This window comes from Cinclus cinclus, chromosome 21 (assembly GCF_963662255.1).
Source record: "Cinclus cinclus chromosome 21, bCinCin1.1, whole genome shotgun sequence".
Classification (NCBI taxonomy): Eukaryota; Metazoa; Chordata; class Aves; order Passeriformes; family Cinclidae; genus Cinclus; species Cinclus cinclus.
Window position 1 is genome coordinate 6,178,322 of NC_085066.1, and position 26,507 is coordinate 6,204,828.

A 26,507-nucleotide genomic window follows, 5' to 3' on the forward strand; every position below is an offset into this window, starting at 1 on the left:
CAGCGTGACAGGCAAACCACTTCCAAAGGACTCGCCACGTTTGTTTTTCCAGCAAGAAGCAAGTGCTTTAAAGTGTGCTCCCAGTCATAGGTGGGAACTTTAAAGCAGATCAAAGTCCACTTCCAAGGGTGCTTTACTTCAAGCACTGAGAGGGAGAAAACAGGAGAGGCTTCCCTGGCTCTCTGTAGGGCACAGGGCACAGGGCACGGTGCAGCTGGGGGCTCCCACAGCAAGTCCTGGAGTGGTGCTGGGGATGCCGTTCTCCCTGTGACAGCTACAGACCAGCTCTGGCTGGACAGCTGGAATGCACTTGGCTAGGGTAATTTCCATCCCTTCCCACTCCTAAAAGCCACCTGACTGAAGGGAATCTCACAGCAAAGTACTGAACAGAATCCTCTCTCCGGGTCAAGCTGCCAAGAAGGGTGCAGAGCAGGAGAAGGGATGTTTCCTTTGGGTTGGCTTCTGTCGTGCATTCTGAAAGGGACTGGTAGGATATCACCAACGGCATCAGGATCTCCCAAAATGCATTTGGAAAAGGCACATATACAATAAAGCATATACCTTACTACACAATACCATATATATATAAATATACTTTCTCAAGCTCTCCAGCTGCCCCAGACCACAGGCTATCAATTTTTGTTTTTAAATGCTATTAAGCCAAGCTAAGATGTGAATTACTAGCAGAAAAGCCGATTTCATCACCCCTTTCCTAAAATCCCACAGTGACTTTAGGCGACTCTGGCAGCCTCCCTCCTCCCCCCTCATTACATTATGAAGCACAGCAAGAACTAAGGAAAGGAATTTATCCAGCGAAGGAACTGTATTACTGTGGCTCTTGCCCTTGGCTGAAATAAGCACCTTTCCTGCAATTATCTCCAAAATTTCTTTCTGGAGGAAGGAGTGTCTGTTGTCTGGCTCCTCTGAAATCACAGCAAGCTAGCCCAGGACCTGGGCCACAGTAATAATGCCCCATGAAAGCCCAGTTTTGAGGGGTTGGGTTTCATTACTAACCTCCTGCCTGACAGCACAAATTTAGGGAAGCCCTTGTAAACAGAAAAAAAATTTAGAAACTCTGACAACTGAGAATTTCTTCACCTTGCAGTAAACATACTTTAGGCCAACACGGCTATTTTGTGGGTTAGGTCCTCACATTGTAGAAACCAGTATCACTAAAAATCAGACCAATTAACCCATTTAAAATCTTCCTCTCTCCTACAGACCACTACAGGTTAATGCCTAGACATCTTTCACATCACTTCATAGATGAAAGCACTTTTTAAGGAGAATAAAATTATTCTAATCCCATAAATTACTGAGTAAAGAGCAGGCTTTACTGAAAAATGCAATATATTTTGATGTGTACTCCTAACTGATTACAAAGAGATGTGGCTGTAAAATTCATCACTCATAACTGCAGATATATAGATAATGCCCTTTGCTCCAAGGATATGGATCACACCAAGAGCAGAATAAGCAGTCACACTTCTCTTTAAATTAATAGGCTTGTAATCCTCTAAACTGAGTGTGCAGGTTTGGTTTTTTTTTAATGAAAATGGGGAATGCTCACAGGAAGCCAATTCTAAATTTGCAAATGCATGTTTCTAACCAGAAACCTGATTCCAAGAATTTCAAAGGAGTCTAATAAAAATCATCCAGGTTCGATTTCCAGCACCAAATACTCAGAACAAACGGATTTGGAGGCCAAGGATTAGCTACTGAAATTCCTAGTACACTATGAATGACTAATGAACTTGACAAAACTCAAGAGCTTTTCTTAGAAAACTAATTGTTGCAGAAATCTCTGCTGCCCCATTTTGCTCACTTTTGTGAAGGGACAAACTGCATTACATACAGCTCTCTAATAATTTTCAGTAGGAATTGAATTCTAAAGTACATCTTATTTCAAAATGTCGTTCAAAATTTGAACTAGAATTTAATGTTTTTTCTTTTCCTAACTCTAGGATAAAAATCTTCAGTGACTGTTTAGAAAAGGACATTGATAATAAAACAATTATGTGACCCCTCAAGTTTCTTCCTCTCCAAAAAAATGTAGTTTCTATAAAGTAAGTCCCCAGTACCACCCCAGTGCCCGTGACACCAGGACATACAGATATCACCTGCTACCATTAGATCATGAAGCTGGACCTAACTGAAGCCAGGCCCAAAAGTGGGCCTCCCCATGTGATCCTTTAAACATCTCCAGAACACACCCTACCAGAGATCCCAGTGAGTCATCAGTGAACCAAAGTGCACACTAAGGAACTGCAGATGTAATTGCAGCCAACTGATTTGTGCATACACAAGAGATTCTCTACCTTTCCCGTATTCTGGTGCTTTCCCAAACAAAGGCAGAAATTTTAAACACTTTTCCCCTAGTGCTAGCTATTCCAAGAAACCACAGCCCAGCGCTCTTTCACTGACCACAGAGGGGAGAACGGAGTGGTTCCCCCAGAGACTGAAAGGATTTGCCAGCAAGCAACTTTTCTCTCTGGCTTGGGCACGTGTTTTTCTGGAGGCTCAGGCATGCCCAGCAACCCTCAAGGCCCAAGAACCTTTCCCTTTCCACCTTGTTCTTAAAAGACCTTTCCCGCCTCAGCAAATCAAAACCACATTTTTCTTTTCAGAATTTCCAGGCACCTCCTGACACAAAGCCCACCTCCCTAACTGCAGAGAATCAACCACTATGGAATAAAAGCAATACCCTCCAGCATCTCCCTGCTTTTCTCCTGCACAAACTCTTTTGACTGCACCAGGCACAAGACAATGAGAATGGTTCATTTGCCCCAGTTTCCTCTACATTAGGGTGAAGAAAGAAGGAGGGGGAAGGAACCCAATGACGTTAAGAACAATGTTGGGAATAGATCTTTAAATCTGTCTCTCCAAAGCCTGCATATTCCCAGCCTTGACAGGTCTCACATTACACAAGATGACATTTCTCTCCATATTGTATTATAATTAATAGGCCACTGCAAGACTTTACCAGCTCCTACTTAATAGCATTGCAGTGCTGGGAAGCAGTCATCAGGTAATCTGGCCATGATCTACTGTATTCTTTCTAAACACAGGTTCTAGCTGCCAAGAATGTCACCATAAAAAGATTTCAATCAATACCACTCAGCTCCTACTTTCAAATGCTCCAGGTCTAGGAAGAGAAGAAGAAAAAAACCCAGTACCCTCAAAACGAACAGCAAACTGGCATATGCATCAAGTGCACAGATTGGAGGGAGCAGATGGGAATTCATTATGGCCTGATCTTGCTCTCTCTTTTATACTTTAGTAACTTTATCCTTTGGAAAATGTCTCCCCAAGCGCATGGCGACCATGCGTGCGGAGGGGGTTAAACCCATCCAGATCTTTCCATTCTCAAGCTGTGCTCTTGTTGCCAAACAACAACATTTCAATTGTGATTGGTACAAACAGTTGGGTTTCAATGCAATCTGTCCCATAGGTTTAAGCCCAGTTTTTACTGATGCAACTTGCTGGGTGGTTGCTGGCTTTGTTATTTACTGAGAGAGAAAGAAAGGAAGCAAAACAGATCAGTGGATTTGTTTTCTTGTCCAGTCCGAAGGTCAAGGACTCTCTCTGGAACGTGTTTCTCCATTTGCTTTCCCTACAGGGAAATTAATAAATTAGGAATAAAAATGAAATCTTTAAGTCCAAATCAATACACAGCACCTACACCTCCACTTATCACTTTCTGAAGAAGTAGGGGAGGTTATATGTGACCTGTTGGTTTGCTGGGCTTCTGTGCTCACCGGGAACCAAGGCTATCCAGCAAAATCTGCTAATACTTTCACCCCTAAGTTAAGCAGAATTGATGATGTACAAACAAAAGGAAATCAGTGGTTCAGCAAATTAGCAAGTATGAAGTCAACAAGAGAAAAAACAGTCAGGGTTCGGATCCTGACGTAGCTGAAGTAGTTGGGACAGTTCCATTAAATTCAATGGAGCCAAAAGGATCAATGCTGGCCAAGGATCTGGCTCCTAAAGCTTTCCCAGCTGCAAGTCTTAGTTTAGGCTGTTGCCAAGAGGTTAACACTGTGATAGTAGAATGAGAAAGTATTTACACAATTATATATATATATATATATATATACCTATATTTAAAGAACACTTTGCTACTAGTACTTTTGTCATTTTTAAATCCATAATTTTAACCAAAAAGTATTTCAGAAGAGCAGCAGAACCTCTTGAGTAAACTACCGACTCTTACCCATTCCTAGGCCACTTAGTGTCCTAGAAGCAAGTTTAAAAGTTGTTTCTGAATGCTCTTTCTTAAAACTTAGGGTGCAACTAAAGAAATAAGGCTCCCAAGGGTCTCTAAGAAGCCAGTGAGACAACACATAGGCATGGAGTAACAGAATATCAACAATTCTAAAAAAAGGTGCTTCATAAGTTAAGGAAAATGAAAACACAAAGCCTCAAACTTATCACAGAAGGCCCTCACACTTATGAAACTAAACTGCTGTAATGTGGTACAGTGTTAAGACATAAATTTATTTTTTTTGTCTTTTTAAATTTATTTACATTCTAGAGGGGCAATAGACACTGAACCCAGGAAAACAACTCACCCTTGAAAGTAGTTTTGAAAGGAATATTGACTTTGATTCATGCTCCTAACTCCCTACCAGTTTTGCTTTAAAAATAATTGTTCATTCTGCAGAACAAAGTTCCCTCCCTTTCCTCCAGCCACTGAAAGCTCACACCATATCTTCACATTAGAAAAAGGCTCTCCTCTGAAATGTTTCTACCTATTCCTGTGAAATTGCAAATGAGTGGCATCTTGTTGGGACTTGAAAGCACCTGGCATGGTTGAGCGATAACCCAAAAGAGGACATGGTGTACAGCTGACTGAGACACACACAGACTGCCTTCCAATTCCCACAGAGAGCAAGGCAGGTCACTCCCCAAAAACTGATGGCCACAACAAACCCCTCTTTCATCCATTCCCTTCCTTCTTTCCATTCTTAGCGCTGGGCAGAGCGAATGAGGTTGGGTCCACAAAAAATAAGGTTAATAATAATAATAATTAAACAACAGCAACAACAACAACAGCAACAACAACAAAATAGGCGTCTCAATGTCTGAGGAAAAGTGGGATTGTAAGTGCAGTATTTCTTCATGTGCAGTTCTTGTACTTCATAGGAGTCCCCTTTGGATGAGAAGGCCTAGCGGAATGTGTGCTCCCCCCGGACTATGTGCGACGAGAACTCATAGCGGTCCTGGCTCCGGTAGCCACAGATGTTGCACTCCAGCGGGTCCCGGTAGCCGTGGCAGCCCATGTGGATGGTGTACATGACATGGTCCAGGAAGAGGACGCGACAGTGCTCGCACTTGAAAGCCCTAATCTGCTCCCCTTCTCCGTTGATCACCTTGTACATATCCTTGAAAGAGCCCTTAGAAGCTTTTGTGACATCCAAAGGCTTGGCCTCCTCCTTCACATAAGCCGGGTTTGGCTTTATCTTGGGGGTTAAGGCAGCGTTTCCTGGGTAGGACTGGCGGTCGTCGTGGCTGCTGTCTGAGTCAGTAGAATCCAGGCAGCTATTGCTGGGGGAGCCCTCTCTATCCTGGATTCGACTCTTTGGTCTGATGAGGGAGATGGGGCCATCCATGTTGTTCTCGTGGCTGTCGGCTGTTTCCCTGCTGATGGGCCTCTCTATCCTGCTGGGATGATAGACCTGAGCGTACGCTGAGCTGATGACCGGGGCCACCTCTGCAATTGTGCTCGGTGTGTGCTGCATCAGGGGGTGAAGTGCCTCAGCTCCAAGGTAGGTGATTGCATTGGTGATGGCTTGGTCCATCATGTGAGACTGCATCAGCTCAGCCTCCTTCTCATAGCTTAGGTTCATATCAAAGGGGATATCTGGATAGCCAAATCTCATGAACTTTTCACCTAAGAGATAAAAGCAAATGCATGAGCCAAATCAACATAATCACTGCAACGTTTCATTGCAAAAGGGGTGGGGACGGACAGAAACCCCCTGACTTGGGGTGAAATTATTCCAGAGTCTAAAGTTAATGTCCTTCTAATTTATTACTGACCTCCTATAAAGTTCCTGTCCTGAGATGGGTAAAACAGTAACTGCACCAAGAGCTTTCTTTCTTTCTTTTTTTTTTTTAATTTATTTCAGGTGAAACATGTGGCTGCAGCAACTTCCAGAGCAATTCCAAATCTTCAACTGGGCCTGACTGTGCCCACACTTCAAGTTAGGAAATACATGTTAACTGGTGGATAATGGATTGAAATATTGAGGGCACTGAAGTTCTGACAGAGTATACCATTAGAAATACTCTCCCCAAAATTCGGGGGACTTTTTCACATGCCCCCATAATCTGAGGTGCCTCACACCTACCTTACAACAGGGCTGCACAATGAGAAACCTAAACAACAGGTACAGGGGACTTGTTATGGTGGCACCTTTGGAGCCACAATATGTAAATCCTTTAACCAGCAGAAAAATGTTAAAGGAGAGCATGTGGCCAAGAATGAAGAATGAACACATTTACAGAAGCAGTGGAGGCTGTTCTTTGCAGTTTTCCTCCCTCAAAAAAAAAAAAATAAAAAATGTTCTATCCTTTCTGGACTGAGAAAAAAAAACAAACATACACATGCCCCTACCTCCCCAGTGTCTATTTAGGCAAGAAAACAAATAGAGAAACCATGTGTATAGCTTAGTTTCACTTGATAAAAGGCAAAAGCACCTTTCGTTGACACAGGATAAATTTATACATAACGATGCTGAAGCTGGCTTATTCATCAGTGTGAATCCTAACTCACATCCTTGCAGCCTTTTTATATCAGTGGCATGACAGATGTGCAAAACCAGAACCACATGCTGGTACATCATGGCAGTCACAGGGCACCACAGCATCACAGCTCTCCTTGGAGGTGAATAAATTGACCACTGCTTACAGAAGGGCTCAGCTCAGCAGCACTGCTTTTCCACTGATGGCTTTGGAGTGTCAGGACAGGCAAAGCTCATGGAATAACTTATTTTTAAACAGAAAAGGTTGTATGTATATGATACAAGATACACATGCTCCTATGTGTTCACACATGCAATTAGCTAGTTGTTGGCAATTAATTTTTAAAGCTGATTTTATGAAGTCTGCTAAATAATTTTGGTTGGTTTTCATTGTCTTTTTTACTTCACTTCCTTGGTACATAAAACCAGACTTTTTTCCCAGTAGTGTAAGTTAATAAATTCAAGAAGTCATTACTTACAAGTGGTTTGGCTATTCACAGATTAAATTACTCAAGAAGCTTCTTCTATCACCTTTTGCCAAAATTGCTTGGAACACAATGTGTACAAACCACTACAAGAAACAGAACTGTAATCCCAAGTCTCTTCCAAATTGCATTAGTACATTTCAACACAGCTATCACTCAGCATTTTATTTTTGACTATAATAATTCATTCCACTTAGTGTGACTTATTCTAAAGTGATGCATAGAGAACAACCATGTTGTCCTTAGAGATGACGCCTCACTTCTGCTGGGGAACTTAGCCCTGATTATCAGGGTAATGAAATGTAAGTCTAAAGTGAAGTACATGAATATTGCTACTTTCTTCAGCAATACTGTTCACATGCCTGGACACCATACCACGTTTGTGTACCTATGATGTGTACTCAGCGATGGTCCTGGTAATCTAACATGACCTGTGGATGATTCTTGCCATCAAACTCTTTGCAGTGTTTTGCTGTGCTCTGGCAGTCTGTGATGGCTGTGCTGCCACAGGCAGGATGGACAGCTCTGCAACTGGACGTGGTTCCATGAAACAGTGCAGCCCCTTCCCAAATGGGGCCAAGGGGCACTGAAGGACAGCTCCAGGAGGCAAGTGTGCCTGGTGCCCACTGGTGTCTGTAACCTACTCTGGACAGCTGTGTCATTCTTGTGTTTGGATAAAGAAATGCACCTTGTGAGGGTCTGATCCAGCTGCCAAACACATAGTCAGTCCTTTGTAGGCTTTATAGATCAAGAAATATTACCCATCCTTTATGGGCTACTTGGATAAGTGATGCAAACCTTACTCTGATTCCTTTCATCATCCATGTTTAGTTACTCCAGCACAGACAGCAAAGAAAGCTGTAAATTGCCAGTGACCTGAATTATTTATTCCTTTAATTATGAACCAGTTCCAAAGATGTCAGAGACTGAGAAATGGAGTGTGACATAGAAAAGTAAAATAAATGATAACATGGGAAGGAGAGGGCGTAAAACACAGAGTTCAGAAGTAACCAATAAACAGTCCAATAGACCAGTACAATGTGCTTTCCAAATTAAATTCCTCTTTAGCCAATTCTATACTTAAAAACAGCTAATCAGACCAGTCATTCTGACTTTTCATTTAAACTGTGCTCCAAGTCTATTTATCTTTGCCCTACATTAGTGAAGTAGAAGAAAAAACATTCTCCCTTCTGGCCATATGACATTCAAATAAACCCCAAAACAGGTATTTGAATCTAGATCAAAGCACACAGACACAGCTGTCCTGTGATACCTGTAGTCCATCTCAAGTATCTAAAGCAGCTGCAATGCTGGACCCTTGGGAGAAAGCTACAAGAAACCTTGGAGAAAGCCATTCCAGCATTTCCCCCTGGGGAAGTTTCTCCCTGACCCCCATTAACCAGAAGCTGACTGTAATTTGGCAGCTGGCTGATCTTCATCTGTTCTGAGACGCCTGTGTATTTTTAATTCTTACTCTAACAACCATGGTCTTATCGTAAGCCACATAAATGTCTCTTTTTTGCATCCTGCCAGTTCTTGACCTCAGTGACATTTTGAGAGTAAGCTCCCAATTCCAACTGAAAATACGTGAATCTCCTTCACATGTCCAGCCTGACAAAGGCTGCTTTTAACTTAACTGGTGTCTCCTCTCCCTCAAGAAGCAAAAAGAAGTTCTCACACTCCTGCACATCACAAACTGCACTTTCTGCCTCCACTATTTCAACTGGTTTGGTAAGACTAGAACCTGAAGAGCAGATATATAACCAAGTCTGTCAAGCAGAAATGAATTCATTCTATTTGCTGTATGCTGCTTCCTTTCCTCCTGAAAATTCAGCCATAGGAGAGACTGTGGTCTATAACCACTGTCCCTTGGAGATTGCTGATCAGAAAGAGCAGTAACATTGATAGATGTAGCATGCAAAGATTTTAGCTTATGCTTACATGACCTTCTCATAAACACCATTAAGTTGTTTTGGACAGGTGCCACGCTTGCAGTATGCACTGGAAAATTTCCTGCAAGCAACAGAACCATTACACACTCTTCCTGACAGAGCTGAACAATATTTAATTGGGGAGAAAAGAGGAAGAAAAGTGAGGTCATGGTGGAGGGGAGAAGGAAAAAAAAAAAAAAAGAAAGGCAGCAAGTGAAGCCTGCTGTTATTCAATCTAAACACTATGATGCCACAAAAGATCAGAAAAATAAGATATAGTAAATATGAAAGGGGGTACTTTTTTCCTACATATGGATAATGATATGTTACACTTATTGAAAAAAGGGCTTTATCTAACAACAAAGTAGTATAATCTGCTAAAGAGAATAATAATAATGTGGTATAGCATCTCTCAGGCAAGGATTTCTGATCAGTAAATTCACCTCTGAACACAAGAACAACATATGCTCAATGGTGCATGAGTGGACAAGTAAAATCACCTTTCTGGTCTAAAAATATAACACCACAGGAAATTCAGTCTCCCAGGGTTCCCCAAGTGGGATGGATCATTTCTGGCCTAACCTTGGCTTAGCACTGATCTTTGGGAATGGTCATCTGACCCAGAGCAGCCAGGTCAGTGTGCCAGTGCCCCCAGGTGAGCTGCTGCACACTGCTGGCCCCCTGCTACTCCAAACCATGTAGCTTACTTACAGCCACCTTCAGGAGCCATTTAACAAACCCATCTGAATCTGCCTTTTGCTGAGGGGCAACAACTTTTCGAAATGGCTGTGCTAATTGCTTACAGGGCTCTGATCCTGTCTGTAAGTGCCCTCAGTGCATGCAGAATGAGGCACCCTTAAGCTCTGTGTGACTGCCCTTCCAGGGAGTGAGGTGGAAAACGCCTATTACATGACTTCAGAGCCTGATAATCACTCCAAACAATTCTCTGCTCCAGCTTCCCTCCTAAGAAGTTCTGCATTGCTCCAGTAGCAGTAAAAAGAAGCTTTAAGTTACAGCTCAAACCAAGTAAAATTCTCCATGCTATCACCTGTTGCAAGCTGAATAATTTTAATATGTCGGGACACAAAGCAAAATATGAATTCTTGACCTAGTATTTTAAATCTAGCAACCAAAAGCCACCCAATGCTGTTTCATATTCCTGCATTAATAAGTTTATTGGGTGCAAAGTGCTGCACTCAGAAAAAGAACTTTTTCCAACACAAGGGATGTGATTTACTTCCTCATGCCAGTATTATCAGACCAGTTGTTGCCAAGTGTCAGGAATTTAATACAAATTAGAAGTCTTGAGATACTTGTTGTTTGTTTTTTTTAACACATATGGAGACAGATAATTATATGACAGTCTTAGCTTGTTTTTGTTTTTTCTGGAGCAAGGAGAGGGAAGATGACAAGTCTAAATCTCAAAAGGGCTAGAGAGAAGTTTAAAAAAAAACAACAAACAAAACAGCATTAAGTAAAAAGCTCAAGGTTTTGTAAAGCATTTTCATGATAGTGGACTTCACTTTTGAATTCTCTGGACTAGTAAAATGAACTCAATAATTACCATGATTTCTTGCTGTGATTTAACCACCTCCATTGTTGTATCAGAACCAAGTTGTGAGAGTGCTTTTCCACTAGTTCTTCTGGCTGTTACAAATAGCACATAACCTACACCCATGCACTAAAAAGAATAAAAGGCTCATTTCCATCTTACCCACAAACTTCTGTGGGGTGGAGCTTTTACGCTTTCCCATGTTGCTTGTCAGCTTCTCTATAACAGCAGGTCTCTCAAAAGGCACCACAGAAATATTGTTGTCCATCACAGGCTCTTGTTCCTTACAATCTTCCAGAGCAGGTACTACATAAAACCAAAAAATGGCATCAGACAGGTCTGGTCTACACATCACAGACAACACAAATAATTTGAGCCCTGCTGACTGTGCAACAGGTGCAGCACAACATAAAGCAAGGTGTGAGAACACTTTGGGCACCAAGACAGCAATAACCTGGAAGCAGAGCCACATTCACAAAACATCTTATTTAGCAGAAACCCAACTTTTTTTCAAGCATTTATAAAAGGCTTGTTTTGTTCTGGACGCTCAAGATCACCAGTGAGGAGGGGACACTTTTGAAAACTCACTCTGTAGGTGACATTTTGTGTTATTAACGCTTCGATATGGTCACAATGTAAATCTTTACGTTATCAGTCTTTGTGTATTCCCTTCACACTTACCAGACAGCATAGTTACTCTTATTATTATCTTTTTGCACTAATCTCAACGATTAAAAATCACACAAGGCATTGATGAGTTGTGTTTGCTGGGCCTGGCTGTGTGTTCCCTAAGACAAAGGGTTCTCCAATAAAGGATCAGTTTCCTAAAGCATATTTCCTCTCTTCACACTGTAATGAGACTGTAAAATCAACACACATTGCACTGGAATTACAAGATTAATATCACATGGAAATTCCCTTCAGAATCAGACACAGAAACTACCCACTTTTTGATTAATATTTCATCCCCTCAAGCACAGATCTAACAATCTGCAAACAGAGGTTTTCTGCATCTTACTTCACATCACCAGGGATCAGGGATCAGCAGGGAGCATTCCTGTGCTAACTACATGAGGGGGAATGCTCATACTCTGTATTTGAGACAAAAACAAAACATCAGTAACTTCTTCTGTCTTTACTCATTTTACTCTTACGAGATTTTGGTTTAGGGCATAAGGTGCTAAAGCTAAAATTTAGGAATTGCATAGGCTTCTAACCAAAGTAGTGTGCCACTTCCACAGAGCTTTATGCCACTTGCTGATATAGCCATTCTTAAGCACCTACAAAGTACTCTGGTTTTGTTGAGCATCCTCTTATAATCAGTGGTAACAGACTATGGACCAGGCCTGGAGAGTCCCAGTCATTTGCAATATATATCAATTGTGTAGCTCTGCTCTGCTGCTATGAGTTTAATACCAGGCCTAATTATCCTGCATTCATCCTCAGAAAGCAGCAAGAGAAACATGAGAGGGATCAGCCACTAGTCTATGTGTTAATGGCATGGTTGGGGTATAAAAAAATGGATGGCAGAAAAACAGAAACTGGGGCGATCTGGCACAAAGCTCCTACAGTCTGTAAACTGAGAGGAACCATTGCAATCTCTGTCTTAGATCAGGCTCCCAGCAAAGTGCTGGGTATTGCAGAGGTGGCAGAGAAGGACTGGCACCTTCCCGTTCTGCCAGCCCTCCTCCAGTCTCTCACCATGGCAGCCTTTTGTGTCACAGACACCTTCTCCCAGACAGTGCCAGAAATGAACACCACCAGCCCACTTTCCTCCCATGTAACTGCACTACCTTCAGGATCCCGACATGGAATAATCACCCCTCTGTTCCTAAACACAGCTGTTTGCTAGCACATAATATACGAGAAATGGGGTGATAAAAACCTTGTCTCTGCCTTCTTTCTAGTAAGGAAGAGTAAATACCAGGCAATTTAAATACAAAACAGAGTATCTGCTCAGGTGAACTTCTCCATTCAGACATCCATAATAAGAAAACATGGCAATTTATTCATTTGATTCCATTTGTGCCTCTGCTGCTATGGAAAGCTGAGTACTTTGAGGCTTAGAATCTACCATATGCTGTAAAATGATTTACTCTGCTGCTTTTTTATTTGTACAGGATGCTCCCCCTGAGAAACACAATGGTTTCTCATTTACAAGGCAGTCCTGCTGGCATCACTGAAAGGGAGGGGAAAAAAGCATAAATATGAATTGAATCTAATGTTGCAACAAAATGGGATGCAGTGTTCAAGTGACCTAATTAATGCCCAGTGCAGACTGGAGGCCTGGAATACTTTAAAAGCTAAGGGTAAAGCTTTAAGGTTAATTAAATACCGTGCTTGGTCAGAAGCTATCTGCACCACTCAAGTATTTACCAAGGAGATTTGGGAAGAAAGGAAAGATGATGTCTGCTGATTTGCACTGAGAACTGGCATCTGATTTTCCATTTTGGCTTACCCAAGCTCAGTGGATGCATGCACAGGCACGCACACACGGTGTGAATCCTGGGATGTGACTGCCATGGGCCATGTCCACCTGGGTGCCACTTGAAGGATTTCCAGCCCTTAGTGCAGAGGACACACAAGGCTGGTGGTGTGGAACTAGGAAGGTGCTCAATCCCTCCTAGGGACACCTGCTCAAGGCATCCTGAACCAGTACAAAGATCCAGATTACTTTAACAGCCATCTGAATAAGCCCCAAATGTAGTGACATTTTGCATGGTCTTATAACAATTAAGTAATAATTAAATAATTCTGCTGCTGGGCATATGTGTGTAAAATTTCCTACACATAATTTGAAACCTTTCTTCCATGAAAAATGAACAGTGCTAAAAAAGACATCTGCTCTTCTCTAAGTCAGGCAAAAATACTGCAAAAATTCATTTGAAAACTAAAATCATCAACAATTAAAGCATTTTCTTTTCGATCTTTCATGCTGAAGATACTTTTCCCCACCTCAGAACCCAAGTCTATAATCCAGGGCACTTCTCCTTTGCAACAGAATCACTGAATCACACCAATATTTGTGTTATGAGAGAACTATGTTACCAGAGTGTGTTTTGTTATGCAGATTTCCTGGGAAAAGGGAAAGAAGGAAATAGTCTGGTTTCAGAAACCATTTAAACAGCAGGCAGAACTGGACCAAACAGATGAGATGTCACATTTCAGAAACCCAGAAAGTTAAATATCACATTGACAATTCTAGATACATTATTTTTCATTTCAATTTTAAAAACACACAGATAAAGGACACATAGCCCAGCCTCCATTTTTCTTTTAAAGGAAAAAAAAACAAAAGAAGAAAGGGGAAAACAAAACTGATCACACACTACTACTAGTTCTCAACAATCAGCTGCTCTGTAGTAGACGCTCGTGTACACATTTACTCAGCAGTAAATGCAATTCCTTTTTTGTTGTAGTACATCCTACTTCATTACCTTGGTAGTGAGACCAACCAAAGAACAGCTGACAGGATATAACTAGCTCAGATACAGCAACTCATTTTATGCTGAGCATTTACAGTCTCAGCTCAGGAAGATTTTTTTTTTCTAAAAATCAAACTTCCAGCCCAGCAAAAGCCCACGCTTGAGTATGTTTCTGTTCAGGGATGTTCTTCATCAGCTATCAGGGTCTGCCCATGGAAGAGTTCACCACCTCTGATACAGTCAAAACTCAACTGTAGTTAACACTAAGTGGTGTTTCTAAGCTTAAACTCTCAATTCATAAACTTGGATAGTCTTCAGAACAGTCTTTCTTTTCCTGAAGAGAGTTTTTTTCAATCACAGTGAATATCTTTAACTTTTTACTTCTTAATTTGTAAGAAACTACATGAACTATTAAAAAAAGTTTATGCTGTACCAGCAAAGAAAGAATAGAGGAAGAAAGAGAAGTAAAAAAACTACCCAGTGTATAATTTTTGTGTTTTGCTGATAAATATTTTGTGTGCAGACACCAGACACTGGGCTAAGTCTCAGCTGGTATAAATTAGTATTACTCCATCAACCTCAATTTCCTTTCTGAGGCTCACAATATTGCTATTTAAAAGAAGTGTGTGTTTGCAGAGAAATGACAGGAAATATTCCCATGGACCCTGGTGGGAAGTGTCCTGTGGGACCAGCATTTTAACGATGTTTTAAGCAACTATGTAAGAGGGAAAGACACAAGGCCATTGTGTGTTTTATGTGGAGCTGGCCTTTGAGCCTCACACAGCCTAGGGCCAGGCTTCTTTCTCCTTCTCCTGAAAAGAGTAACCTTCTCCATTCCCCTGGAAGAATTTCTCTGGACTTCTGGCTTTGTGGCAGAGGACAGAACTGGGTGCAAACCATAGCTAGCCATCAACATTTCTCCCTGCGCTTTCCTGCAAAGGTCATGTTCTTGGCACGTGGGGACTGTCACTTTTGTCACCTCCAACACACTGCTAGCTAGGAGACTGCAGACCAATTCTCCTTCCAGAGCCAGCACTGCTTAGCTGAAAACTTTCAACAACAAAATCATGAGATCTCTCTTGCAGCATCTGTCCTGCTGAGCAGGGAACAGGAACACAAGGAGAGGCAGCTCAACAAGCAATTGGCACCCTGCAAGAGGATGGAGCGTGACCCAGAGATTTGTACATTCCTACCCACCCCCCAAAACCAGCCCTCCTTCCTCCTCACTTGCTTCCCCTTGTGGCTTCAGTCAGGTGATCTGGCCATCTGCAAGACAGAGATAATTGAAAGCACCAAAGTAGATGTCTGTGGCATGCCTGTAAACTGAAGGGCTTGAGCACAATGCTTGAAAAAAATCCAAACCCTCTAGGGGTTTCTTCCAGTTTTCTGGAACAATTAGTCCCAGCAGAAATAATTTGGATCAATGCTTAGTGTTGGCCAATGCTGGTGTTGTTAAAGCAGGAGGAGAAGGATGCTGGTAGGGATAAGAAAACCCCCAAGTCTCCCTGTTCTGTGTGCAATGGTGAAGTTGTGAGCAGGAGTCACACCAAAACACATTCCAAGGCTTCAAAATGCCTAGCAAAAACAAAACACCAAGTATTTGGAAAGAGAGTCAAGGAAGTTCAACCTCAGTGGGAAGCAAAATAAAATTCTCCAAAACATACTCTTAGTCATCCTCAGGAATATAATTTTCATGTGTGACATGGGAGACAAGGAAATTAATACAATTTTTTCCTAACATTAAGCTGAGTGATCATTTTTGTGCTCTTTCCTGGTGATTTTACAGTCCCAGAAAAAAAGGACTTTGCTGCAGACCTCTACGGGCTGGTGCTCATGACCCTCACGATGAGCTTCACAGGTGTGAGTGATGCTGGGATGTGAGCTGAGATTTATTTCTGGCCCCAGCTGAATGTGGAGCTCCCTGTTGCTGCCTGTCCTCGCTGTGCCCTCACTAAACAACTAAATGAAGACAGTGGATCAAACATCCCCTTAAACATTCACCAGGGGAGGCACAGACATATTTGCCCGGAGCAGAAAGAGGCACTAGCTGAATTCAAAGTGCTGCTTTAAGCTAATTTTGTTGAGAAAAGTGAAGTGGTTGTGTGAACACTTCTATTTTAAGCCCAAGCAAAGTCAGTCAAGCTGTAAATAAAAGAACTGTCCACATGGGATCTACACTGGTTTAACTTCAGGTGGTAGAAAAATCAATGCAAGGTCAATCACTGCAGCTTCTTTGGGCAGACAAGGTTAAGGACTTACCCTTCTTGTCATGGCATTAGGCAGCTTAGAAAAAGCTTTAGATTTCCTCAGAAATTCTAATTATTTTAATTCATCATTTTAATAAAAAGCCATCTAATAAACCTAGACATTGAGCAGCATTGGGGAAGCTCCTCCACAACAGGATCTCAAACATCCTGGCTGCCATAGCTATGGGCAGCCTCCTGTTGCTCCCTAAGGAAAGGCTGACTGAAGGCATCCCTCCCTGGTTAATAAGAAAGGCATGAGGAGTGTGTATTTTGTTGGGAATCAATTCAGTGGTTCAACTCCTGCCTAGCTGACCAAGCCCACAACAGGTACCTCCAAAGGGCAAAGCCCTGAAATCTGCCTTTTCACTGATTTTCACCAGAAAAAAGCCACCTCAGGCACATAATCACTTCAATATCTTTAAAACATCCATGACATTTTAAATGTTGACTTTAGTCTCCAGGGTGTCTACAAAGAGAGCAATTACTTAACAGAGCTGTATGAATATTTTGGCAACGTGCACTAAAACTGTCTTAAGTGCCTTTATAGGCTTAAATTGGTCATGGGAAAGTACTATTTAAAAATTTTGGAGATTTCTGTCACCAAAATATAGCCTATGAATAGATTTTATTTCAGCTTGCATTTCAAGTTTTTAAAAATGATTTTGCAGAAATTATTTCCATCTGAAGCTGTACGACTCCACTCAATCATGATAAGCAAAATGGGGAAAAAAAAAAAAAGTGGAAGTGTTCTTCTGCCTTTTCATTTACCCATAACCTAACTTTCTTTGTATTTGCAGGTATGTGGCACTTTTTAATCAAAATGGAAAGCATACTGTTTTTGTATTTTCTGAATTGTAAAAAATGCTAAAGACTTCAAGTACCAAACATCTAAAGACAACTTTGAAAAGTTAAAAGAAGTTCAGTTTTAGAAGAGTCTGTGAGACACTAATTTTGAATAAAATTATAAACATTTTTGGACAGCTACCATTTAGCATTTAGTGCTACAGATAAGCCTTCAACCCTGCACTCTGAGACATTATGTTCATTATCCATACTAATAGCTCCAGAAATTTCTGAAAAAAATTCACAGAGTTTGACATTTCTTGCTTTCAACATTCTTTTGGCAATCTTCAGTCCTTATGTATATTAACACATGCAGTGTTAGTTAACATATTAATACTAGCAAATGTAAATGCATACAAACATTTTTTTTTGTTATAATTACTTTCTACAACTCTATTGAATTCCATTCTGCTCTAGAGATTTTTACATCCATCCCTCCCTTTTTTTGAGGGATAAGATAATATTACAGAGGGTAGAAATAATGATTTCTGAATACCTCTGCCATCCTTACCTTTTCTAATTATCACTCACTATCAGAAAGGAAGGGGAAGAGAATCATACATTTTATACATGGCTTTGACTCCCAAGATAAAAAGGACATGGAGCTGTTGGAGTGAGTCCAGAGGAAGCCTTGGAGTTCTTCCAGGGGCTCCGCAGATGGCTCCTCTGCTCTGGAGCCAGGCTGGGACAGCTGGGGGTGCTCACGTGAAGAGGAGAAGGCTCCAGGGACACCTCAGAGCCCTTCCAGTGCCTAAAGGGGCTCCAGGAGAGCTGCAGAGGGACTTGGGACAAGGCATGGAGGGACAGGAGAATGGCTTCCCACTGACAGAAGGCAGGGATAGGTGGGATATTGGGAAGAAATTCCTGACTGCGAGAGTGTTGAGGCCCTGGTGCAGGTTGCCCAGAGAAGCTGTGCCTGCCCCACCTCTGAGAGTATCCAAGGCCAGACTGGATGGGGCTTGGAGCAACCTGGGACAGTGGAAGGTGTCCCTTTCCATGGCAGGGGGTGGAACTGGAGGGTCTTTAAGGATCCTTCGCAAAACCATTCTGTGATTCTATGATAGGACTTTTTGGGTAAGTCTGAACAGGTGACTTGGCTTTATTTTCATGTCTGCATATGTACACATACTAAAACGTGGAATACTGACTTAAACAAAATAAGCACAAATAGGGCTGTTAAACTGGACAGAGCGAGACTTTCAGCCCATCCATTCTTCTCCTGCCTCTCTGAGTGTAAGCAATCTCTAAGATGAAAGGAAGGAAGAAAAAGAGATGGAAAAAAGCGCGCACGAGATGCTCCTAGCCCAAGGGAGCTCCGGAGGCGGTTTGCACCCACCATGGTGACTCATGACCTGCCCAGCAGCCTCCAGACTGACATTCTGCAGATAGTTGTGGCAACGTTCCTTGTGCTCCTCCAGAGAACTGCGCTGCTTGTAGCTCCGGCCGCAGTAGTTGCACTTGTGAGGCTTCCCCACTGCGGAAAGAATGAGAGCATCGGGTCAGAGCCACGGCAGCCCGCTTCTGCCATCGCCAGCGCTCACACCTCCGCCACAAACAGCTCTTGTCATGGAAGGACACCTCGGAAAGGTTACTGGAGCCCCTGGCCTTTCTCCCAGCCCCATTTTCCCACCGCACACGCCTCCTCCCGGCCCCGTGCTTTGCTCCATCCGTTTCTCACATGAACGCTCTATCAGCCTTGGTGGCAAAGCAAATAAACAGATGCTGAGAGGGGGAAAATACCAACCAGCTGAATCACTCCCCAGCACCAAGTCTCTTGGGAAAAAAACTTCTGAGGCCTTTGGCCCACGGCACAGTTGCCTTCATAAAAATGAGCTGCCCCAGTGGCCTAATTCCTCTCCCAACTGCAGGGAAACCTATTACGTGGCTCAGAGGAGTCTTTTCATTGAGAATGCTTTGCCAAAATTACTCAGGGAGGGTTGGAAAATAAATTGAAAGTAACTTTGGTAACAGCGCTGTTACATGCCAGAACTGAACAACCACCAGTAATTCAGAGACCAGATAATATGAAAAAATATATTATATAAATATATATACATAAAATTACAAAAGGCTATGTACAATGAAAATCAAGCCAGATGAATGCAAGACGTAACTCAAGTTTTTAATCTTTTTCATTTTGGTCAGAAGCATTAAACACAAATAGGAAATGCTTCTTAATACACGCAAAACCTGGCACCAAATTCTCATAAATTATATCCATTTCATAGTATGTCATTAAGAAACCACAAGAATGGCCTAGCCCAAGGCCAGAAAGCTAGCCAGAAGGTATTTTGCCAAGTGGTGCTAATAAAGGCTTTTAATATAATTTAAACTTGTAGAACATGAACATTTATCCTCTAATAACTAAAGAGCTATTAAGTCACTGCTGCAAGTCTAGTAAAATACCATCGGCTGCAAACTTCAGAGCTGGCAGAGGGAAGGGGAAGGTCAAACTTCTTCCAGAGTTTTGAAAATCTTAGGCAGGAATTTCAGTTTCTGGCCAAAGCAATTGTGAACATCCTCTGTTGGGTAATCCACATGTTTCTATTGGGTTTGTCCCAATATTGAAAGCTTTTCACAGTCATTTACTTAATGAAATCTGAGCTGTTCTAATTGCAGCCAAACTGCACTGTCACTACTGGGATGGGAAAACACAGGAAAGCTCGGGAGGGGACAGACACAGCCAAGGATGAGCTGGGCAGAGGGCTCAAACATGAAAAAACCCAGGTCAGGGCAACTCTCAGGGTCCTCAGCAGGACCAGCACGTGCCACATCCTATAATGGAAGAAGAAAAAGCCTGAGCCCGTGGTATCAGAGCTGGTCCAACATTTTCAAATGTTTCTGTCTCAGCAAAAAGGGATTTGATGAAAAGAACATGTTTGCAGAAAGCTTTGGGTTTTCCCAAAAAGTTTGTGTGCACATTTTAGTAGCACAGCCAAGTTCTTCATCAAGGGAAAAAAAAAACCCCTGCTTTTAGTAAGTATCCAAACTGTGGATTTCTCGGTTTCAAGATAAGGCTTATCCTCAAGAAAGTGTGAGTTGGAACAAAGAGCTGCTGTGGCCCTTACTTTAGTTTGCTCACTTGCTTACACTGTTGCCACAGCTGATGCTGGTAATGGAATTCTCAGTGGAGGCCCAGCGTGAGACTCATTATGATTCCCGGAATAATTGCCCTTGATGTGAACGATCTGGATCGAGTCTCAGCTCTTAAACATAAACCAGCCAGTTCATTCTGGAGGCACTTTTAGGAAAACACACCAGAGATTCCCCAGGATGAAAAGACTTCTGTAATCACCATTACAATGCTTCATCGTGCATCTAGATGGCATCAATGTCTGTCAGTCTAACATCTCCAATAGAAGCTAACGTGTTGTCTAATACAAAAAGTCCACTGCAATGGGAAGAAATAAGTCAACTGAGATGAAGCAAGGCTGAGTTAGCCCACCCAGTCTGGCTACATTATGCTATCAAGCAACTTAGATAAACTGTAAGACACAAAGAAAAGGGGTGATTGCTAGCAGCTACTTTAGGCAGCTACAATTAATTATATTATTATCATTTAACTCAGAGAGAAATATTCTGCTACAAGCTCTTATTATAAAAAATTAATAGTCAACAAAGAGGTTTTATTAGACCTCTTCAAATGGTTACTCCCTGAACTGCAACCACTGAAGTAACTATTCACATACAACATGGCAGAACTTTTCCAGTGATATCTCGGACAGTCAGCTACCCAAATTCCATCAGATCTGAAGGTTAATAGAGAGGATAAAAGTTAATGATAAAGACATGATTTCTACAGGCAATATGGGATTTGAGGAACATAATTCCTCAAGGAAAGAAATGGGCCCAGTATACATGTTCCCTTCTCTGGGGGCAATATAAGAGAATAAACAACAACTGCGAAGAATGAAATTTGTGAGTGCCAGTTGAGTAGTACCAAGCAAAAACTCCCTTGGGTTCATTTCCCAACTCTGTCCCCCATGGCTCTAGGCATATAATCACATCATAGCCCCAAATGTGTAAAAATTACACAGAGATTTACACTATAAAATTACACAGAGTCACTGTGACTTGCATTAAAGAGCAATTGATCAGGTCAGACGACAATGGAATCAGTTCTGATAGCAGGAGTTTGTGTCACTAGCAATTCTCACAGTCCTCTTGGTAAGAAGTTCAGTGAGCTGAGGCAGCAATTACAGTCAACATTTTAGAAATTGTATCATTGTGACAAATGTCAAGCCACTGAAATAGCTGCAAATATCCCCTTGTATTTTCAAAGAAGTTAATGATAATAAAAAAATGGAAGTCAGTGCTGGCAGTGGGTGTACATTTCTATGTATTTCATATTACCTGACAGAAAGCTGCAAAAGCCTTTTAGAGAATTCAATTTCAGTGATAATCTCAACAGCGTACTTTGTTCCACATAACAACCTGACATGAAACCACATGACTGACGAAAAAAGATTTCAGCCTTTGTCAAATGCTTGAGTGTAGGTAAACAGCACTATTCAAAATTTACCCCAAAAACATGGAGCTCACACTACTGGGCATAAGCAGTCTCTGACTAAAGGGCATTGACTTGAGGGTAAGAAGTCCAACATCACTATACCTACTAAGCCTCTCTCAAAACCCCCACTAAAGACAGGTCTTTCTAGCACAGAAAGACACATTTCTACCACATTTTCTCTGTGAAACTACTGCAAGCTTGCTAGATTTGAAGCTGTCTTCTCCAATATCCGCAGGTACGTGGACACCACATTCGGCATTGTGCACACCCTGTGCTTGCCAAGCAAAGTCAGGCTGGAAATCCCAGGCTTGGGGTAATTATTGTGCTATCAGCTCTTCAGGATCAACAGCCAGATAAAAAATCACTGTCACTTATTCTCACAAAAATAACACGGCACACTCAATGGGCAAACAAGCTCAAAAAACTTGAGAGATCTTCAACGTGTTGTTAAACTGGGAAAGACCAGAGTGCTGGGCAAAACCCAGTGGCCACACCTATGAAACAGCTAACTTGAAGAACATAAAAAACCCACCTTATATTTCTTACTGAAATGTCAGAATTTCCATGCATTTAAGCTCAGATTTGGACAGATGACAAAATGGCACAGAAAACCCACGGTGGAATCTCAGCCTCAAATGGAAAATATTATGACAGTCACAGTGAAAAAGACATTTAAATTTGAAGTACAATTTTTACCCTGGAAACAGGTGAACCACTTGTCGAAACTCACAGCAAAATGGATTTTAGTTGTGAAATTAAAATGCTCATGTGGAGGGAGGAGGGAAAAGAGGAGGAGGACATACAAGCAAGGTGTTTCCGAGTTAGGAATACTTTGAGTCCTGTGGGTGAACTTTGATAGCTGAGAAGTCTGCGTGTAGCGACAATGAGATGGTGTAACTCTAAGGTCAATACTCAAGACAGAAAGCAGACTTGGGCCTAGGGAAACTTCTTTACAGTCATAAAAAAGGTCAGTGAAAGAGAAAGAGCCCGCAAGGCATTCACACAGCATTTTGCTCTCAAAAGGGATGGGAGTGAATAGCAGAATATAAAATAAGTCAAAGGGAAGCAACAAAGCATCTGAGGTACCACCTTGCCATAAGCATATAAAGCAAGAAAGGCTTATGGAATGGGTTCAGAGCTGCAATGCACTTCAGTGAGCTAAAAATCCTGCTTTCCTGAAGAGCACGGACACTACACTCCCTGATTTGGGTAGCACACTGTCCTCTGCAGCAATGCAGAGCAGAATTCCTCCCTGTCCTTTCACTCATGTCCGTGGCCACAGCTCGAGCACTCACACGTCCTGCTCAGGCAGGACTGGGCATTGCTGCCCGTGTGACGTGGGCAGGCCCAGTCCAAGGAGCAGAGGCTTTGCCCCACGTTTCCACTTCTTTTTCTCTGTTGCCCTGGCCAGAGCGTGGAAGTGGAGCCAGACAGGATTTCTGCACTGCATGGCCATCTAACGCAGCTACTTTTGGCTCAGACCAAGAGACTCTCTGACAGCAGTGCACTGAGTGGGACTTATTTCTGTAAAATCTGAACTCTTGCTCAGCCCCTAGCAGCCTAGTGCTGGAGCCAACATCAGTAATCTCTGACTGAAGCTTTCTGGAGCAGTGTTAAAGCTAAAATGTTCTTTTGAGCTTATACTCCACAGAATCACAGAATGAGCGAGGCTGGAAAAGACCTCTGAGATCATCAAGTCCAACCTTTTACCTAACCCAACCTTATCAACTACACCATGGCACTGAGTGCCATGTCCAGTCTTTTTTTAAACACCTCCAGGGACAGTGACTGCAGCACCTCCCTGGGCAGCCCATTCCAGTGCCCAATCTCTCTTTCTGTGAAGAATTTTTTCCTAATGCCCAGCCTAAACTTGACCTGGCACAGTTTAAGGCTGTGTCCTCTTGTCCTATCTGTGGTTGCGTGGAGAAGAGACTGATCCTCACCTGCCTATAACCTCCTTTCAGGGAGTTCTAGAGAGCAGTAAGGTTTTCCCTGAGCCTTCATTTCTCCAGACTAAACAACTCCAGCTCCTTCACCCACTCCTCACAGGTGCTGTGTTCTAGACCTTTCACCAGCCTTGTTGTTTCTGGATGCATTTGAGCATGTCAGTATAACAGTGAGTTCCCTGTCATAATCATAATCTTTATTAAGTCATTAATTATTTTCTTCCCTCAAACTGGAAGGTGCCTGAGGGAAGGGAACTGTTCTGCAGCTGCACAGTGCCTACAAAGCAGCCATTTGCCTTGAATGGGACTTATCAGAGCACAATCAGCTTTATCACTGAGGTAGGAAATGTGATTTAAGGTGCTGGGTTGGGACTAGGGAGCGTACAGTTCAACTCTTGGTTACACTACAAATTTGTGACTGCGGGCAAGTTATTCTGATTTCCTGAGCTTCAATTATTCATACATATGATTAAGGTAATAATTCCCTTCTTCACAGCATGTAAATGAATTCGTGCACTTTTCCAGATGCACAGAGGCTAATTCTGTGCAGCACTCACAAGTAGGGAGACACAGAAAAATAGCACTGGTACCTCTACTGAGAAATTAAGGACTTAATAATACACCGTGATTATATTAGATACTGGAGTGAACATTAAAGAGCAGGAGGAGATACTCAGGATGGCACAGAAAGAAGAACAATAAGAAAATCAAGTCAGAAATAAAACAACATGTGGCATTGTGAGCCCATGTGCTGCACTGGAGTCCTTTCAGACTGCGAAAGAGTGAGCGCAGGGGGACGTCAAATGCCCCAAGCTTGGCAACATTGACCCCCATGAGACAAAAAAGAGAAGGTGCAATAGTTGCAGAGAGGTGGCTATAACAACTGCTGCTGTCCTTCCCACCTCCAGCTGCCCGTGCCAAGGATGCAGCCCTGCGAGCCAGGGAGGGCTGAGGCAGAGCTGAGGCTGCAGCAGGAGGGCTGAGGCTGTGGAGATGGCTGTGCCTCGCTACTGTAATTAAACAGTGCACCTCGGCTTGTCTAGAGCTGCCTGGCTCAAAGCCTCACACACAAAAATATTTACATGAATAACAGACCCCTGAACGAACTAGTCACAAAAAAATTAGAGTGAGACCTAAGCCCATGCTGACTCTGAGCAGCACGTAGCTTTGCAAAGGGAACTGCCTCCCACTCTGAAGCTGTATCTCACTGCTGTGCTTAATGACTGTAAATGTGTTAATTGAAATTCATGGGGGCTCTTTGATGCGTTGCTTTATTTTTTTTTTTTTGCCTGTGAGATTACACATACAAATACACACACACACACACACACAATACTTATATATTCCAGAGTTCAGAAATAAGGTCAAGTCCCACAGCCAGCCCAAGATTGTCCAAGACAACCTGCATGCAGAAGTCACAACATGTAAACATCTAAAATAAAGGCTTGAGCACACAAACACACAGATTGGAGACACCCAGTGTCAAGTGCATCCTCTCCTGAGGGTCCAACCTGTGACATCTTAAAGCAATCCAATTTTCAGAAAGAACAAAACCACTAGTCATATTATGAAAACTTCATATTAATTTTTTAATCTTCCCAATCCAAGAACAGGCAGCAATACCTGGGGTATGTTTCGAAGCATGCAGAATCATGGAATTCTGATGTCTCCATTTTACAAGGACTTATAGGATTAACATATTTTGGGCCAAGTATTAGGGCTCATGAGGCCATGTGGTAAAGGGCTGGGTCATCAGATCATGTGGTAGAGAAGATCACACAAGTACATTTGCACTTAACAAGGTTTCTGGACACCTCACAAGGTTCAAAACTCAAAATACAGCAGTACAAGCAGGAGAAGCCTACATACAGGTCTTGACTTGGAGCTTGCAGTAGAGCACTCGACTGACTTCATGACCTCATGGCCTGATGCCTCTTAGTCAACATTATTATCAGCTGCAATTGATATATACATGGCTGCTCAACAGCCACAGCACTGTGTGAGGTTCTCAGCGAATGAAAAGCAGCTTGTCCTGACTTTTTGCACAGTGGCAATGATAAGTGATTTCTGTCGACAGCTACCACGTCCTATTACAGCTGGCAGCAAAACACAGCTGGATACTTGTGGTACATCAGCACCCAGTGAAACAAGGACAAAACATCACACCTCCAACCCCGGTGTTTTCTAGAAACACCTCCAGGGCACAAACCAGCAGCTTGACACCTGCATCTACCTGCCAGTTGTTTACAGCACTGTCAAATAAGCAGCAAGCAGTGAGTACTGTACCAGTGTTCAGCTCTCCCTCGGTATGCCACAGCAAGTAGTAGCTATACACCAGATCATACATAAACCCTGAGGACTTCATCCATGCTACAGCCTGGCTAGAACTAAATGCACTAGTCAAAAGAAACTTTTTCTATCCATACCCTCTCTATGGTAACCACACAGTCAGAATCTAGAGTAAATCTGTAAATACCAGTGCTCAGGTACAGCATCTAAGGGGTTGGGTCCTTATCTGTACCTTCAGGAGGTTCTGCCCACAGCCTGTAATTACTTTAATAGATGTTTCAATTTGTTTTGCAGCTACTAGTGGCTGTGCTACACAATATGATTCATTAGATTGTATTTATTTATTAACTAATCTACAGAATTTTACAGAGAAAACAATGTTTCAATCTGCCACCAGGGTTATAAATAAATAGGTGCCCTTTTTGTGCCAGAAATTTAACAAACAAACAAACAAACAAACAAACAAACAAACAAACAAACAAACTCCTGTTTCATTGGCACAGTCCACAGAATTACTGAAATCTTCCAAAT

At 42.3% G+C, this 26,507-nt stretch overlaps 1 protein-coding gene across 1 annotated transcript in view; it reads right to left on the reverse strand.

The window, feature by feature from the left end:
* Positions 1-5,050: 5,050 nt before the first annotated feature.
* The window catches only part of IKZF2 (IKAROS family zinc finger 2), a 107,481-nt gene continuing 86,024 nt past the window's right edge, over positions 5,051-26,507 (reverse strand). The window contains exons 7-9 of the mRNA XM_062506781.1: positions 18,568-18,705; positions 10,880-11,023; positions 5,051-5,896 (exon numbers count right to left, since the gene is read on the reverse strand). Coding sequence (XP_062362765.1) covers positions 5,172-5,896; positions 10,880-11,023; positions 18,568-18,705 — 1,007 coding nt within the window. The 3' untranslated portion in view covers positions 5,051-5,171. The remainder of the gene's footprint in view (positions 5,897-10,879; positions 11,024-18,567; positions 18,706-26,507) is intronic.